At 31.3% G+C, this 16,513-nt stretch overlaps 2 protein-coding genes across 2 annotated transcripts; one reads left to right on the top strand and one right to left on the bottom strand.

Moving 5' to 3' along the window:
- Nucleotides 1-215: 215 nt before the first annotated feature.
- On the top strand, nucleotides 216-3,289 carry LOC139850582 (L-ascorbate peroxidase 3-like). The gene is made up of 10 exons (XM_071840143.1): nucleotides 216-317; nucleotides 487-605; nucleotides 1,153-1,277; nucleotides 1,532-1,581; nucleotides 1,703-1,768; nucleotides 1,859-1,907; nucleotides 2,316-2,398; nucleotides 2,515-2,597; nucleotides 2,850-2,952; nucleotides 3,042-3,289. The coding sequence occupies exons 2-10, from the start codon at nucleotides 505-507 to the stop codon at nucleotides 3,231-3,233; spliced, it is 852 nt and encodes a 283-aa protein (XP_071696244.1). The 5' UTR covers nucleotides 216-317; nucleotides 487-504; the 3' UTR covers nucleotides 3,234-3,289.
- A 1,142-nt stretch (nucleotides 3,290-4,431) lies between these two features.
- LOC139850581 (protein POLLENLESS 3-LIKE 2-like) lies at nucleotides 4,432-6,397 on the bottom strand. The gene is made up of 4 exons (XM_071840142.1): nucleotides 6,195-6,397; nucleotides 5,737-5,949; nucleotides 5,469-5,624; nucleotides 4,432-5,374 (listed from the first exon to the last, which is right to left on the bottom strand). Exons 1-4 carry the CDS (start codon nucleotides 6,390-6,392, stop codon nucleotides 4,526-4,528), a joined length of 1,416 nt encoding a protein of 471 aa, XP_071696243.1. The 5' UTR covers nucleotides 6,393-6,397; the 3' UTR covers nucleotides 4,432-4,525.
- Nucleotides 6,398-16,513: the final 10,116 nt, after the last annotated feature.

The raw sequence follows: 16,513 nt of genomic DNA, 5'->3' as shown, positions 1-16,513 counted from the left end.
TAACATCATGCATCCGGTAACTAGAATTTGGAAGAGTCGGGTTATTTTCGTCCACCATCTATCTCATTTGCCTCCATATAAATTTATATCTATTTATATTTATATTTCTATTTCTATATTTATATTCTTCACGTACCTCTTCTCAAACTCAATCCTTTACTTGTCTTCAATTCTCTCATATATTCATTTCTTCATTCCCTCTCTCTACACATATATAAATATTAAATTTATATACCTATTAACCTACATATTCATCAGGAGCAACAACCAAGTTTATTCTAGTTCGGATCAGGTTGTACTATACGTTTTATAAACGAGTAAGTTGAAAAAATCATTAAGATCAAGTACAGTTTTTGTATTTGTATCACTGCAGCGATCAACTAGCTTGTTATACATTATGATTATATGATATGATGATGATAATTGAAGGTTACTTTTTATTCTTTACGTATTAATTTAATCTGCTTGATCTCGTTTAAATTACAGAATTTTATAAATCAGAAAATGGCGGGTGTAGAGTATTTGAAGGAGATAGAAAAGGCTCGTAGAGATCTGCGTGCCCTCATCTCTAACAAAAAGTGTGCTCCAATCATGCTTCGCTTAGCGTAAGTCTAATTAATTATATTGCTTATATATATCTTTGCTTCTATTCAATTGAATTTGTATGATCATGTGTTTAGTTATTTGTTACTATTTACGCTATGTTTGATGTTGAGGTGTTTAAGTAATATTTGTGACCTATTATTGATTGCTTAATCTATAAAAAGATTGTTAATCATATCGTGATATATCATACGTATTGACTAGCATCATGTTATTTTCTTTCCTCAAACACAACTTTTATTTTGAATTAGTTTAAGTTTATTGTCTGTGCATCTAATCTAGTATATGAGAGTTTTCGGGTATATAGTTCTCAGATAATAAATAAGGGGAAGAAAAACAGAGAAATAAAAGGAAATAAGACCATTTTATAATTGAGAAACCACAAACAGTGAGAGCCTTAAAGATATAAATAAACAGGACATTGATTATACATGGCTTGCTTGAGGTAACTAAGCTAATACATGTATTATTATTATTATTAAGAACAAATATATAGATTGGAATATACTCGTATATGTTTATAATGAATTGATTTGTTACGCGCCTTAGATGGCACGACGCAGGCACATATGATGCTAGAACAAAGACAGGAGGCCCAAATGGATCAATTAGGAATGAGGAGGAATACAAACACGCAGCAAACAATGGTTTGAAAATTGCAGTTGATCTATGTGGTCAGTTATCATTCCACTGCGTTTTATATCTTCAACTTGTTTTTGTATTTCGTTTATGCATTCTGAAAAATGTAAATAAATTTAATTTAATAGGCATATCCTTGCAGTTACAGTGGCCACTCGTCTATTTATGTTATAAAAAAATTATGCATATTTGTTCACTGTATCCATTTTATTGTTAATATACATAAACACATTCTAGTTCAATGCCTTCTTAAAGTGTTCCTAAGGAAACCTTTGTTCGTTTATAACAGAAGAAGTTAAGATCAAGCATCCAAAAGTTACATATGCTGATCTATATCAGGTAATGGTTTAAGTACTTATTAGTACTAACTGATTTTTTCAAACATATTGGTGGATCTTTTCAATAATATGCCTTCTTACATGCATGCTTATGGACTCGATCGGTTTGTTACTTTTTTCAGCTGGCTGGAGTTGTTGCAGTTGAGGTGACTGGTGGCCCCACTATTGACTTTGTACCTGGAAGGAAGGTGTGAAATAATAACACTAGTATTAAGCAATTTCTCACGACTTTTCTTTTCGTCTGTGTACTCATATATATTTTTTATTTTCTCAAATAGGATTCGAATGAATCTCCTAATGAAGGACGTCTGCCTGATGCTAAGCAAGGTTAGTCCTTGTTAAAGTTTATTTAATTGGTTCAATTTCACCGTAAACCCTTCCAGTTGTCATACTATGCCACATACTAAGAGCACCGGGAGTGGTGACGCGTCAACTCGAAGTTCTGTTGGAACTTTGAAGCTGAAATAGCGGAGGAATGGTTAAGTGATTTGTTCAAAGTTTTGTTAACAAATACCAATGATCACACTTAATTGTTCTTATGGATCATACCTAAAACCTGTTGTGAAGTCTCCTAACATCTTCAATTAGTTTGAGATTCTTACAACTTAAATGCAAACACTCTCTTGTATCATGGCAACCTCTTTTAGGTGCCAGAAAAAGATTGTCCGTACAATTTTTCATGGTATTTGGATCAACACACGTGCGCTACATTGTGAATCTTACTTTTTTGTGCAGGTCCATCCCACCTTCGTGATGTCTTCTATCGAATGGGCCTAGCTGACAAGGATATAGTGGCACTTTCTGGTGGTCACACTTTGGTGAGTTTTCTAATACGTCTTCATTCTGAAACGTTTCCTACAAATGACATAAGCCTTTTTCTTTATTTATTTTATGATGCTTAAAAACAATTGAAATTATCTGATATTGACTACAGGGGAAGGCACATCCTGAGAGATCAGGATTTGATGAAAAACCTTGGACCAAAGATCCTTTGAAGTTTGACAACTCATATTTTGTGTAAGATATTTTTTTTTCATAATTAAGCAAACTGTTTATTCTCCAGTTAAATAAATAATTTTTCTAACGACAGCCCTTGATGCTGCCATTCGCATACTAGAAAGTGTTGTACATAGTGGTTAAGTATTATTTTTAGGGTGACGGTTATTCAGATATACCACATTATTAAGTGTGTTTTAACGACTACCTTAAGGCCATCGTTTTCAAAAAATCCTTAATTAAACTGTCATTTTATGTTAATGAATGAATTAGGGAGCTTCTAAAGGGAGATAGTGAAGGACTATTGAAACTTCCTACTGATAAAGCATTAGTGGATGACCCCAAGTTTCGTAAATACGTTGAACTATATGCAAAGGTAATAATTCTGTTTTGAAAAATCTTTTTATTCAAATCATTCAATTCAATTCTGCTCTTATTATATTTGAGGTTTTTATTTATGTGCAGGATGAGGAAGATTTCTTCAAAGACTATGCTGAGTCACACAAGAAGCTTTCGGAGCTCGGTTTCACTCCACCACCATCATCTTCTCTCAAATCAAAGAACGTTGCGTTATTGGCACAAAGTGTGGTCGGAGTTGCTGTTGCTGCTACTGTAGTCGTCCTCAGTTACTTTTATGAATGCAACAGGAAATTCTAGTAGAATTTATACATCTATCTATTCTATTTAATAAATGGGAGTTTAAGCTTAGGTCATCATGTGCTTTTAAGAGTTGTGTTGTATGCTTTTAAGAGTTGTAAGGTTATCTTTGATGATGTCATATGTTTTCATGAAAAATAATGTTATCTTTTTAAATATTCAAATTTATTTATTGTTATTGGTTTTTTAAGTAGTTAATTAAGTAGTTAATACGGAGTAAAATTTAGACAATAAACTCCAATTTAATTGGCCTATCCATCACCACCATTTTCAAACAAGTACCATAGTAAATGACTTAAAAAAATAAAAATTTTACTACATTTTTTTACTTTCATCTTTCAAAATTTTCAATATCAATTCATCTTTCAATTGATTGATCGATATTATTTGCCATTTATTAAATTTGTACTCTGTTCGGTATTTACTTTGAATTTTTTTTTTTGTAAAATCTAAACAAAATTTAATTTAATTTGACTCTAATAAACTACACTTTTGGAATAAAAAACTCCCGTAAAAACACACTCAATATTTATAATTACCCGATCTATTTTATCTAATAAATGAGAGTTTTTTGGTGAGGTCGCTTATGCTTCTATAAGTTGTAACATATGCTATAAGGGTTGTATAACATTTCAATTTAATGATGTCATAATTTTTAATTTAATTTATGTTTATATAATGAATGAATAATGGAAATACATTAGAAATATATATTTGACAGGCTTTCACAATGCTCAACATCTTAAGACAACACAATTTATTTATATAGTTATTCAAAAAAAATTCTCAATATCTTTGAATGTATTTTTACTACTGCATGACATTAAAAATATAAACATTTTATAACAAATTATATATATTATGAATATTTAAATTCAATTAATTTAAGTAAATACGGAGTAATAAATATTAATTAACGGTTCAATGACACTAATATTATAATGTAGATTTCTTCACCAACCCGTGAATTCACGGGTCAATGAACTAGTTTCATCTATATAAATAAATAAACTTAAACATAATAAATATAAACATAAATTGCTCTACATAATATAATTGTCATTTTCATTTATAAATAAAATGTTTGATACATTGAAAATGCTACTAGAAATGCTTATTTAAGCTATTGCCTTATGATGTATTAAAGCGCTTCTTTTTTTCTTGAAGTAATATTATTAATAATTTATTAAAGCTTGGGGAGAACAAGTATATCTCCATTCTATCTGATAAAATTAACTTAAACCATCTTAAACTAAAAAGAACCCAAGACTCAATAATGTATGTTGAATTCCTTAAGCTCTTGGGCTAACAGATGATGATGTGATATCCTGAAAAACTTTGAGCCTTTTTTCAATCTTTTTCTCACCAATTTTTCCAATCTCAATTTTATCAGTCAACTTCAGGTTTTCGGGTCCCGCGCTCGAACCCAAAACCGCAGCTATAATAGCATTTTCAAACTCCTTACTATCGGGCAAAAACTCATTCCAATCACCATCTTTTTCAGGTGAACCTGACTTCCTTCTTGCCTTATGTCCACCTTCAATAACTACATTAGCCCCATTTACGGACCTCGTTCTCTTAAGTCCTTCGGTCAAATTTTCACTTCCAACCTGGCCCACATTCGCCACATAAAAAGGCTTAGCATCGATATTCAGCCAATTCGGAACAGATCCTGATCCCATTACCATCTGATTCTTTGCAACCATGTTCGAATTCGCATTCTCATCTGAAAAACCATCTCGAGCTTGGTTTTTTATCGGGTTTGAAGGCGGAAAACATGAATGTTCTTTACAAGGTTGTGGCTGCCAAATTGCAGAAGAACCCAAAAAAGCATCAAACAGTTTTCTTTGTTCAACCCTATCACCGCTACTAATCATCATCTCGGATCCAAGATCTAGTAACATTTGTTGCGCTCGTTCGTACGCCTTTAGATGCGAGTCAACCCCTCGGGGCCCATCAGCCACGGCTGGTTTGACCAGTCTTAATGTGTCTTTAGCTTCACCAAGTCTCCCTTGTTTCATTAAACAAATACCCAAATTGCACATCTTGTTGTTGTCTGGTGCTATCTCTAAAGCCCTTCTGTATGCATCTTCTGCTTCAATATAGTTGTTTTGCTGCATAAGGGCCCAACCCAAATTACCCTATATAAAAACCACAAACTTTTTTAGTTACACATTCGATTTGAAATACGAAAATTGATTTTTTGGTAAAGTTAAATTAAATTAGTGTTGTTACCAGTAGGCGAGTAGCCTCCTGTTCAACCGAAACTTGGAATTTTTTCCCTTGAGATCGTGCGGTTTTTGTTCTCTTCCCATTAAAAGCCATGCCTTGTTGGATCAAGAACAATTTGTGTTTCAACAGCCCGATTTGATCGTCCAATCTTCCACATCTCTGCAAATTACACATCAATCAAATTAAATTCAATTACTAATTAAAACCACAAACTTTGTATAACAGGAATAGGATGAAAAAAACTTATTATTTTTTTATTCTTATATTTAACCTTGTAGAGATCCAAAAGGATGTTATCAAGAGACTCTTGAGACTGATCAGAGCATCTTCTACGCAATGACTTAATCGCTTCGATTGCTTCTTCAGCCCGATTTTGTTGCTTCATAACAATAGCCATGTCTTTTAAAGCACTGTCAACTCGATCTCCCGCATTAATAGCAGCCCAAAACAACGGTATCGCCCTTTCCGGATCCTTCTCAACCAACTACAGATCCAATCAAATCAACCAAAATTGATTAAGAAAATGACAAAAAAATCACCCAAGAATAGATATTCAAACTCTAATGCAAAAAAAACATAAAAAATAAATGGAATTTTTAATGATGAACAAAACCCTAAAATATAAAATTCAAACTTTAATTCTAAAGAGTCATTTTTTTAATAAATAAACAAAACCCCTGAATAAAAAATAAAACTTTATTATTAAAAATTGAATCTTTAAAATCATACCTGAACATTTTTGGCTCTGACATAAGGAGAATCGCCAACTGGAACCTTATGAGTCACATGAAAAGATTGAGTCGAATTCAAATTAAACGACTCTGATCGGGTTCTGAAAACTCCACCACCGATGGGTTTTGCCGGTGACGACGGTGCCGATTTAGTCTGCCTAAACCCTGGGGGAGCGTTCCACATATCTTGATTCATCTTGATTATGGAATACTTCTTAAAAAGGTTTTAGATAAAAAAAGAAAACAAAAAGGTTGAATTTTTATATCAAGAAAATATATTTGGTGTGTAAAAAACAAAGTTATAGTGGTGGTGGAGGCGGAGAGACTCGGCAGAGAGAAGGAGATTTGGAGAGATTTAGGGGAGATTTTGAATTTTGACCGTTGAAGTGTTACCGTTAAGTGACTAGCCGTTGGGTCTTTGATGGAAAATATGACGATTTACCATATTTGCCCCCTGGTTTTTCGTTTAATTTCGTATTGACCTGTTTGCATTTTTTTTTATTATTATTATTATTATTAATTTTTTTTTTTTTACAAAAACATCCCTTAATACAACTTACTCTCATTTATGCCCTTAAACTTGTAGGTTTTGTAGTTGTAACATGTTAAGGAGAACATACAACAATTTTCTTTTTTTATTAAAAAAAAAACATAAAATAAAGATTTAAATAAATCTAACGATGTGATCTAGATCAGAATTGTATTCGTAAATGTTAAAAAAGAGAGATAATAAAAATTAAAATTCACAATAGATTTACATTAAAATTTGACTAAAACCTGTCATTTTTATTAGCGATATGATGTTTTGTCTTCAATCGATGATTGACATGTTGACTATTATTTATACTTCTCAAAGTACGAGTGATTTGTATGGCGTAAATATATAGGCTTGAGTAACATCGAAGGTTTGAGAGGACAAAATAGGGCTTTGATTATGTGAGTTTATGAGTTCGAGGCGGTACAAAATATAGGTTATATTTCTAATATAGTTATGTTATGATTTTCTTGAATCGATTGACAATGACATCTCCAATTTCTATTAATGAAATCGACTGTTAGCTTTAATTATAAGTTCAAGGTTTGATCGTTGGTGTGTTACTGTGTATTTAAATGTTGAACGTTGGTTAATTTATTTGTAAGTTCAAAATGCGACCGTTAACTTGTTATACATTTATTTGAAATTTAAAATTTAATTGTTAATTAATTTTTTACACGTTTCCAATTTTAAAATAAGAAAATATATTATAAAGAAGTTTGTGAATGACAGTCCTTGAGTTTGTCTTTAAGGAACATAAAAGTAGCGGGTCATGATATCCGAATCCGAGACCGCAACTTGAATAATGTGAACTAGGTTATCGCGATTTTGAATGGATCGACTATGCCTAAATCCTAACACTACTCTCGATTATTGTTAAGGATGTAAGTGGCCCCTCTTGGTATGCACTTGAGTGTTCGAATAAAGCAACATAGCTAATATAGGAATATAAGATTCCTTTTCGGATCCAACCATTCTTAACACCCAAATATATCCTTTATGTATCCAAGTGAGTGGCAAGTTTTTATGATCTAGGCTTTCCTTTACAATATAGTTATACACTCCTGGATCATATGACAATATCTTAAGATATGCTTCTGACGCGGGCCATATCTTTCGGGAGTTACAACACGGCCTTACTATGAGTTAGTAAGTATGCCAAGTCTTATGTCCACTACGACCATAATCTTAATATCATGGCATTTAGTACGGATAACAACTTATCTCTATAAGACTTAATTAAGTTCTAATGATAATGATAGGTTATAGCCATTAGGGTAACTGGAGACGATATCGTGAACTAAGTCTTGTTCCTTCAAACACTACGCAAGTAGGCAATTAAGTATTATACCAAATTATAACTATCTAAGTCATGACAAATATATAAATGCTACCAACAAATAAGCATTACTAATATTAAATCACAAAAGATATATATATATATATATATATATATATATATATATATATATATATATATATATATATATATATATATATATAACGAATAATACGGTCATAATAAATATTTTCATTTCCTATGAATATCCAAAGCGTTACATCGTCAAACTAGCTACTACTACTATTAAGTCTCATAATTTCCACTCACTATATTAATTAAATTAATCTAGAAATATGAATTATAGAAATTATAAAAGAAAAAGAAAATTGAGAGTAAATTGGAAGTGTGTTGAAGGTTGGAGGTGTGTTGGTAGGTGATGACGGAGCCATATGTTTCTATTGTTGAACTTTAAAAGCTTGAAAAAATTTGTCTCTCATAGTGGCCAGACCAAAACCATTGAATTTTGAGCCGGAATAAATAATTGTCCAGAATGATTACAAAAAATTGATCTTGCACAAAATCTGGTCTGATTTCTAAGAATGTCATCCACGATTCGTGTAACAACCCTACTTTTTACGTTACTTCCGTTAACTGTCTGTTAATTAATTTTACGGTGTTTACTTGAAACCTTGTGTATTTAATTTAATTTAATTTAATTAAATGCATACTTTTATTTCGGTTAATGAAATACGTTGAAGACAATACGGTTTGAATAACTGCAAAGATGTCTTTCAGGATAACGAATCACGCGAAGTAAAAATTAATAATTATTTTTAATAATTATTAACTTAGAAAAATAAATTTAATTTAATAATCGTTTTAATAAATTGGATCACTTGGTTGCGTTTAAACGATTGGTTAACGTTTCAGGATTTCGGTACAGTTAAACAACACTAGAAACGGACCACGCGAACATGTAACTATGCAAAACGAGCCCAGGAACCCCCCCCCCCAGTGGGCCATTCGGCCGAACCCCACCCCCTCCCCTCTTTATTTTATTTTTTGAGCCACTAATGGTTGATTAGTGCATAAACTTGTTTGATTAGGGCCTAATTGGGTAGTATATATTAGCATGCAAACTTTACAAACCCTCACAAATTCCCTAACCAGTTGACTTCTGCTCTCTCCCTCCCTCTTGCTCGTCGTCGATCACCAACACAAACACATCACCATCAATTTTTGCTTGTTTGCTCATACACTCTACACGAAAGTTGTTGCTTTTGTCATTCTCTACACATTGGTATAAGTAATTTGATCTATATTGGTATAAAACTCAAAACCCTAATTTTTAATTTTTGTATTTCAATCATTTATACATGGTGGATGTTGTAATAGCTCAATCCATGACCAATTGTGTGTTATTTTGTTTGTACGTTTTATGTGAAATTCATTTTTGAATCTGACCTAAACCATATGTATGAAATGAAATCAGTAGGTAATATGTATCTAGATGGAAATCTATCGAAAAATTAATACGTTTGCTCGCAAGAATCATTTGGTTTCGGTAAGAATTGTTCCCATTATGCTTATTTGAAGTTTTGACATGATTATGCTTTGAATACGAATTTTATGAGTAAAATACTTATTGATTAAGAATGTGAAATATTTACTAACTGAAAGATAATTAAAAATCACTCAAGTTAGACTTAAGAATCATGCAAATCGGATTCGTAATGCTCATGTTATGCTAGTTTGATTGTTTACGACTACTTTTGTTGATTAACATTTAAAACTGATGTAAACGACCAATTTAAAGTAACTTCTGGAATATAAGCTTTTGCGTTTTGAAAAGTACATGATCAGTACTTCACTTTTCATACAGATTATACATGCCAATTGTTCCTAGATGTCCAGATAATCGCGTCCGAAAATGACTACTTGAATAGAGTCAAATCTGTCTCGGATGCACAAAGTTTGGTCTAACATGAACTAGAAGTTGTTTAGAGACTTGAACTTCTGATATGTTGATATTTGGATGTTAATAAGCATATTACATTTGTATGTCAACATTTGAAACATTATACTTTGTGTGCTACATGTGTCCTAAAATGACGTGTCTAGGTCTGTTCAAATCAGAACGTGTGACTTCCTTTGCAAAACTGTACCAAATGGCTAAACAAAAAGCTTACATATTTTTATCACTTAAACTTTAAGATGTTAGTGATCATATCCCACTAGACATGTGTCAATTGCATTTTTCTAGAATAAATGATAAATGAAAGAATACTGTTGCGCGTGCAGAAACTAACTTGGTGAAATTCATATGCAACATGAGTTATAGAAATAATTTGAAGACATGGCTAGACTTTTTAGAAAGATTTTAAAATGTTTTTTTGATCTGGAGTGAGCCACATTTCCATGATTTATGAGTTGTGATTTATGCTTGATGATTTATATGACTTGCACGAACGTGAAACGACACGATAACTAGTAAACACGTAAATGACAAACGGTGATTTAAAACTTGTGAGTTGACCTAAGGTTGAATCATTGACCAAGATTGAGACGACCCGTTCTAATCCATAAGGACGAATACAATAACATATGATTACATCGCGAGGTATTTGACCTCTATATGATACATTTTACAAACATTGCATTCGTTTTTAAAGACAAACTTTCATTATATCGAAAGTTGACAGACATGCATATCATTTCATAATATCCAACCTATAAATGATCTAATCTGTTATTTACTTAATAATAATCTCTATTAAACTCAACGACTTGAATGCAACGTCTTTTGAAATATGCCATGAACGACTTCAAGTACTATCTCTTAAAATGAGCAAATGCACATCGGAAGATTTCTTTAATACCTGAGAATAAACATGCTTTCAAGTGTCAACCAAAAGGTTAGTGAGTTCATTAATTTATCATAATCATTTATTTTCATCATTTTAATAGACCACAAGATTTTAATTTCATTTCTCATAAACATCATCTCATATCAGGCATTTCGCAAACTGCATAGAGATAAAAATCATTCATATGGTGAACGCTTGATAACCGAACTAACAAGATGCATATAGAATATCCCCATCATTCCAGGACTCTCATTAGATATGATAATCGAAGTACTAAAGCATTCGTAACCCGAATGGGACGTGTCAAGATCCATAGATCTATCTTTAGGATTCGCGTCAATTAGGGGCCATTTCCCTAATTCTTAGGCTACCAAGCTAAAAAGGGGCATATTCAATTTCGATAATCCAACCATAGAAATGTAGTTTCGATTACTTGTGTCTATTTCGTAAAGCATTTATAAAAACAGCGCATTTATAGAAATGTATTCTCAGTCCCAAAAATATATATTGCAAAAGCATTTAAAAAGGGAGCAAATGAAACTCACAATACGATATTTTGTAGTAAAAATATGCATATAACGATACTGAACAATGCAGGGTTGGCCTCGGATTCACGAACCTATATCATTTGTATATATATTAACACATATAATTAACATGTAATAATAATCAAACTATTTTATATATATTACTTATTTAATTTAGTAATATATTTGTTATATGTAAATATTTATGTAAATAATGTTATTATGTTTGTAGTAATAATAATATTGTAATAATAATAATATTAATGATAATAATAATGATAATAAAAATAATGTAAATAAAATTATATATATAAACCATGTTAATGAAAATAATAATAATGATAGTAATAATTTTAATTAAAATGTTAATTTTAATGTTAAGGATAATAACAACAACAACAACAACAACAATAACAATAATAATAATAATAATAATAATAATAATAATAATAATAATAATAATAATAATAATAATAATAATAATAATAATAATAATAATAATAATAATAATAATAATAATAATATTTTTTATGAAAATAAGATTAACAATAATAGTGATAATAATAATGATAATAATAATACCTATAAAACTAATAATTTTACTGTTAATGATAATTATGATAATAATTTAGTTGTAATAATAATAATAATAATAATAATAATGGTAAAACTAATAATAATGATAATAAATAATATCTATAATACTTAATAACAATAATAATAATAATAATAATAATAACAATAATAATAATAATAATAATAATAATAATAATAATAAATATTATAAAAGGAGACTACCTTCAATCAAGCCTAAAATTAAATGCAATAGCCCCGGCTCAAACCCGAGACCTCTCGCTAACCCAATAACATCCTTAACCAATCCTCCGTTTTTGTTTTTCTGTTCTAATTCATACCATTTATTCTTTTGATCCATTATTAACATATCATAATATCTTCATCATCATTTTAACTTAAACATCATCATACTTATTATTATTATCATGATCATAACTTCGCAGAATCATCATCATCCTATATTAACTTAATCATCATTAATCATCATATCACAATTATCATAGCATAATCATCATCATGATCATCATTAAATTATCACCATTAACCCATCGTCATTTGTTATTATAAATAACACTACCGTCATCATCAAGTTCTATCTAATCCATCTAGTCCCCATTTCCATGATCTGGCCCAATCTCCTATGGCCCAATCTCCTACGGGCCATTGTTAGCTTCATAAGCCCGAAATTCATTTACAGTCCAATATACACCTTGTTATGAACCGTGACATGTGGGGATTTTTAAAACAAAATAAATTAGAACACCAATTTTGTGGTGGGTTCCTGTCAGGAAAAAAAAAATATAGCGACAATAATGCATCATCCAATCACTATGTTTCTTCCTTCTTTACAGCTCATATTCCCATTTATTATTCTTAATATTATACCCGATAGATTTAACATTGCCCTCATCATTCTGGTTCGTGCAACAGCAAAAGAAACAAAAGATAGGCAGCTGAGGGACAGTGTGTAACGTCCTCCCAATAGGGTCTGGAAGGAACGTCACTAATATCAAAACATACCAACATATTATAATAAACGAGAACAATACTAAATGATGAATTTAACTTTATTGAGTACGCAACGAAAAATGAAATGTCGTTACAATGACAGGAATAACAATAACGTAAATGTTCACATGCAGAAGTAATAAATGTGATATCTCTTGATCCTATGTCCAAGTAGCATCACATAAGCAGTAAGTATAAGAGCTTGAATCAAACAGCACCTGAGACAAAACATGCTAAAGTGTCAACCAAAAAGGTTGAGTGAAGTTCATAGGTTTAACAAAAAGTTTGTCGTTGTTTTAGACCATAAGATTTAGTTTGTAAAGTTGATCTCCCGCAGGATCAAAAAGTTATGCCAGTGCGTGATATTTAGACTAAACGTTGTTTGCCCCGTGACAAGTTGTTCTGTCCTTGTCGTTTAATTTCATTATTAAGTAATACAAAGACTTAGTCAAATGTATCGGGGACGTTACTCTCGATAGGCCTACCCCCAATAATTAAGCATGCCGCAGTAATTAAAAATATCACTGTAGGAACTTAGTCGGACATAGCCGGGTATAGCATAGTTTAACAGTTTGGTACTTGTGTCTAAAGTGTAAAAAGTAAAAACAGCATGTGTCTCACCCCAAGTAAAAGTAAGTAAGTTTGCTAGCAATAAAGAGGGGCTATGAATTCACCTTAGTAAGTAGAGAGAGAGTTATTCCTCGGAATAAAGAGTTGAACGAGTGAGCAGGAATGTCAACCTATTGACATTTAAGAGTAGTTAAGTGTTTTGCCCATGTTTAAGTTTAAGTATAGCTTGTTTTACTAAGTTTCTATTCCTAGTAAGTTACTATTTTTATAAAGTTTCCATTTTTAGAAAGTTTCTTATTTTACTAAGTTTCTATGACTAGAGAGTTTCTACTTTTATCAGTATTTTTCATTTTAGGATACTTGCCGTATTAGATAAGCTTCCAATCACCCCTTTTCCTTCGAATTGCTAATTTAGATCTAGGGGCTTGAGCCATAGGACCCTTTAAATCGAAAATCCAAACCCTCTGCCTAGAATCTCATAGAAACCATTCGTCAAGAAAGTTCGAAGATCTATACATCTCTAATACATATCTCAAAATGTTTTTATGTTACAATATAAGTAGTAGGTTATAGGTGCTAGTAATAGTAATAGTAATAGTGTATACATGTTATTTATTTTATTTTTAATTGCATATAATTTATAACATTATTTACATGTTTCGGTAAAAATAATAAAAGAAGTAAAAAAGTAAAAAGTAAAAAGTAAAAAGTAAAAAAAGTAACAAGTAAAAAAAAATAAAAAGTAAGAAAAGAATACTTACTAGTAGTAATTCTTCAAAGAGAGAATGAGAGAAATTTTGGTGTGAGTTTGAATGAGAAATGAGGGGTATTTGTTACTTGAAAAAATTAGGTAAAAAGAATAAAATAATTAAAAGAAAAAGAAATATTTTAATTCTTAATGGGATTTTAAAATTAAAAAGTATTAAATGTTAGGTCATGGGATAATGCACAAAATAAAATAATAAAAGTAGTTTTTCCATTACAATTTTTAATTAAAAAGTAATTTATTTATTTATTTATTTATTTTTTCATTTATTTTAAGGATTTTTTTATATAAATAAACAAATTGATTTAATGCTTTTCCAAGAATATTTGTCAATAATATTTTATTTTATTTTTTTATTTAATTAATAAATATAAATTTTGCATAAAAATAATAAATAATTCGGTATTTTGTATTTTTAATAATAATTATGATTTTAATTATTAAACTATAGTTTTAGTAAGTTTGTAAATATTATTACATTTATATATAATTGGATTTATTATATAGTTAAATATATAATACATTAACTAAATAATAAAAGTGATACAAAGTTTATATACTTAGTTAAATTATGTCAAATTATATAAATTAATAATATATTATTTATTTAAGCGTACATTGTTGACTAAAAATTACTATTCGGTCAATATTTAATTGTATATAACAACCCTTAATACATATAGTCAGACATATAACCCTAGGGTTAATTCAGTAATTTAGAAGTTGAAATGTGAGGGTTATTACAGTACCTCCCCGTTAATAAAAACTTCGTCCCGAAGTTTTAGGTAGACTTCTCGGATGCATCAGCGGTTGAGAAGAGATGGGGATATTTCTGTTTCATTTGGTCTTCATGTTCCCAGGTATACTCGGGACCACGTCGTGAATTCCAACGGATCTTAACAATAGGTATGGTGCTTTGTTTTAAGCGTTTAGCAGATCGGTCCATGACTTCTACAGGTTCCTCTATGAAGTGCATTTTATCATCAATGCGAATGTCATATAAAGGAATAACGAGAGTGTCATCAGCGAGACACTTTTTAAGATTCGAGACATGAAATACGTCGTGTACGCTGCTAAGTTCAGCAGGTAATTCTAATCGATAAGCCACGGGTCCGATCCTTTCAGTAATCTTGAAGGGTCCAACAAAACTTGGACTTAGTTTGCTTCGTTTACCAAAACGAACGACGCCTTTCCAAGGGGATACTTTCAACATGACTTTGCCACCAACTTGGAATTCCAAATCTTTCCGACCTTTATTAGCATAGCTCTTCTGTCAGCTGCGGGTAGTTTCTATTCGTTTCTTAATCTGAACTATCTTTTCGGTTATCTCGTGTATGATTTCAGGACCAGTTAACTGTCTGTCCTCTAATTCATCCCAGCACAGTGGGGATCTACATTTTCGTCCGTATAAGGCCTCAAAAGGTGCAGCCTTAATACTTGAGTGGTAACTATTATTGTAAGAGAATTCAACCAAAGGCAAATGTCTATCCCAGCCTTTGTCGAAGTCGATAACACAAGCGCGAAGCATATCTTCCAATGTTTGAATGGTTCGTTTACTTTGACCATCGGTTTGCGGATGATAAGCAGTACTCTTGTCGAGTTGAGTTCCAAGAGCAGTTTGTAAGGATTTGCAGAATCTGGAAGTGAATCTACTGTCGCGATCGGATATGATTGATATAGGAACACCATGACGAGAGACAATTTCTTTGATATACAGTTGTGACAATCTCTCCATCTTGTCGATCTCCTTGATCGGTAAGAAATGAGCAGATTTAGTAAGACGATCTACTATGACCCATATAATATCATTGCCACTAGAAGTCTTGGGCAATTTAGTAATAAGTCCATAGCGATACATTCCCACTTCCACTGCGGAATATCGGGTTGTGTCAACAGACCAGAAGGCTTTTGATGTTCAGCCTTGACTTTCAAACAAGTGAGACACTTACTAACATAAGTAGCAATGTCGGCTTTCATATTAGGCCACCAGTAGAATTCCTTCACATCGTGGTACATCTTACTGGAACCCAGATGAATAGAATACCTAGTCTTATGCGCTTCATCCAAGACTAGTTCATGGAGATTACCGAAGCGAGGAACCCAAATTCTGTTGCCAAAGTACCGTGTACCATTAGCTTTCACTTGGAGTTGGTTCTCGAAACCGATAGGTCCTTCACCTTCGATAA

The sequence above is a fragment of the Rutidosis leptorrhynchoides genome, chromosome 5 (genome assembly GCF_046630445.1).
Source record: "Rutidosis leptorrhynchoides isolate AG116_Rl617_1_P2 chromosome 5, CSIRO_AGI_Rlap_v1, whole genome shotgun sequence".
Taxonomy (NCBI): domain Eukaryota; kingdom Viridiplantae; phylum Streptophyta; class Magnoliopsida; order Asterales; family Asteraceae; genus Rutidosis; species Rutidosis leptorrhynchoides.
This window is presented reverse-complemented; position numbering and strand designations above follow the sequence as displayed.

What these genes read in the sequence shown, in the direction of transcription:
- LOC139850582 (XM_071840143.1), top strand. Translation starts at nt 505, where the DNA reads ATGGCGGGTGTAGAGTATTTGAAGGAGATAGAAAAGGCTCGTAGAGAT. An exon ending in ACTTTGTACCTGGAAGGAAG is followed by an intron (nt 1,769 to 1,858) that starts GTGTGAAATAAT and finishes TTTCTCAAATAG; the next exon opens with GATTCGAATGAATCTCCTAA. An exon ending in TTTGACAACTCATATTTTGT is followed by an intron (nt 2,598 to 2,849) that starts GTAAGATATTTT and finishes TGAATGAATTAG; the next exon opens with GGAGCTTCTAAAGGGAGATA.
- LOC139850581 (XM_071840142.1), bottom strand. Translation starts at nt 6,392, where the DNA reads ATGAATCAAGATATGTGGAACGCTCCCCCAGGGTTTAGGCAGACTAAA. An exon ending in TCCTTTTGGATCTCTACAAG is followed by an intron (nt 5,625 to 5,736) that starts GTTAAATATAAG and finishes TGTAATTTGCAG; the next exon opens with AGATGTGGAAGATTGGACGA. An exon ending in AGGAGGCTACTCGCCTACTG is followed by an intron (nt 5,375 to 5,468) that starts GTAACAACACTA and finishes GTTTTTATATAG; the next exon opens with GGTAATTTGGGTTGGGCCCT.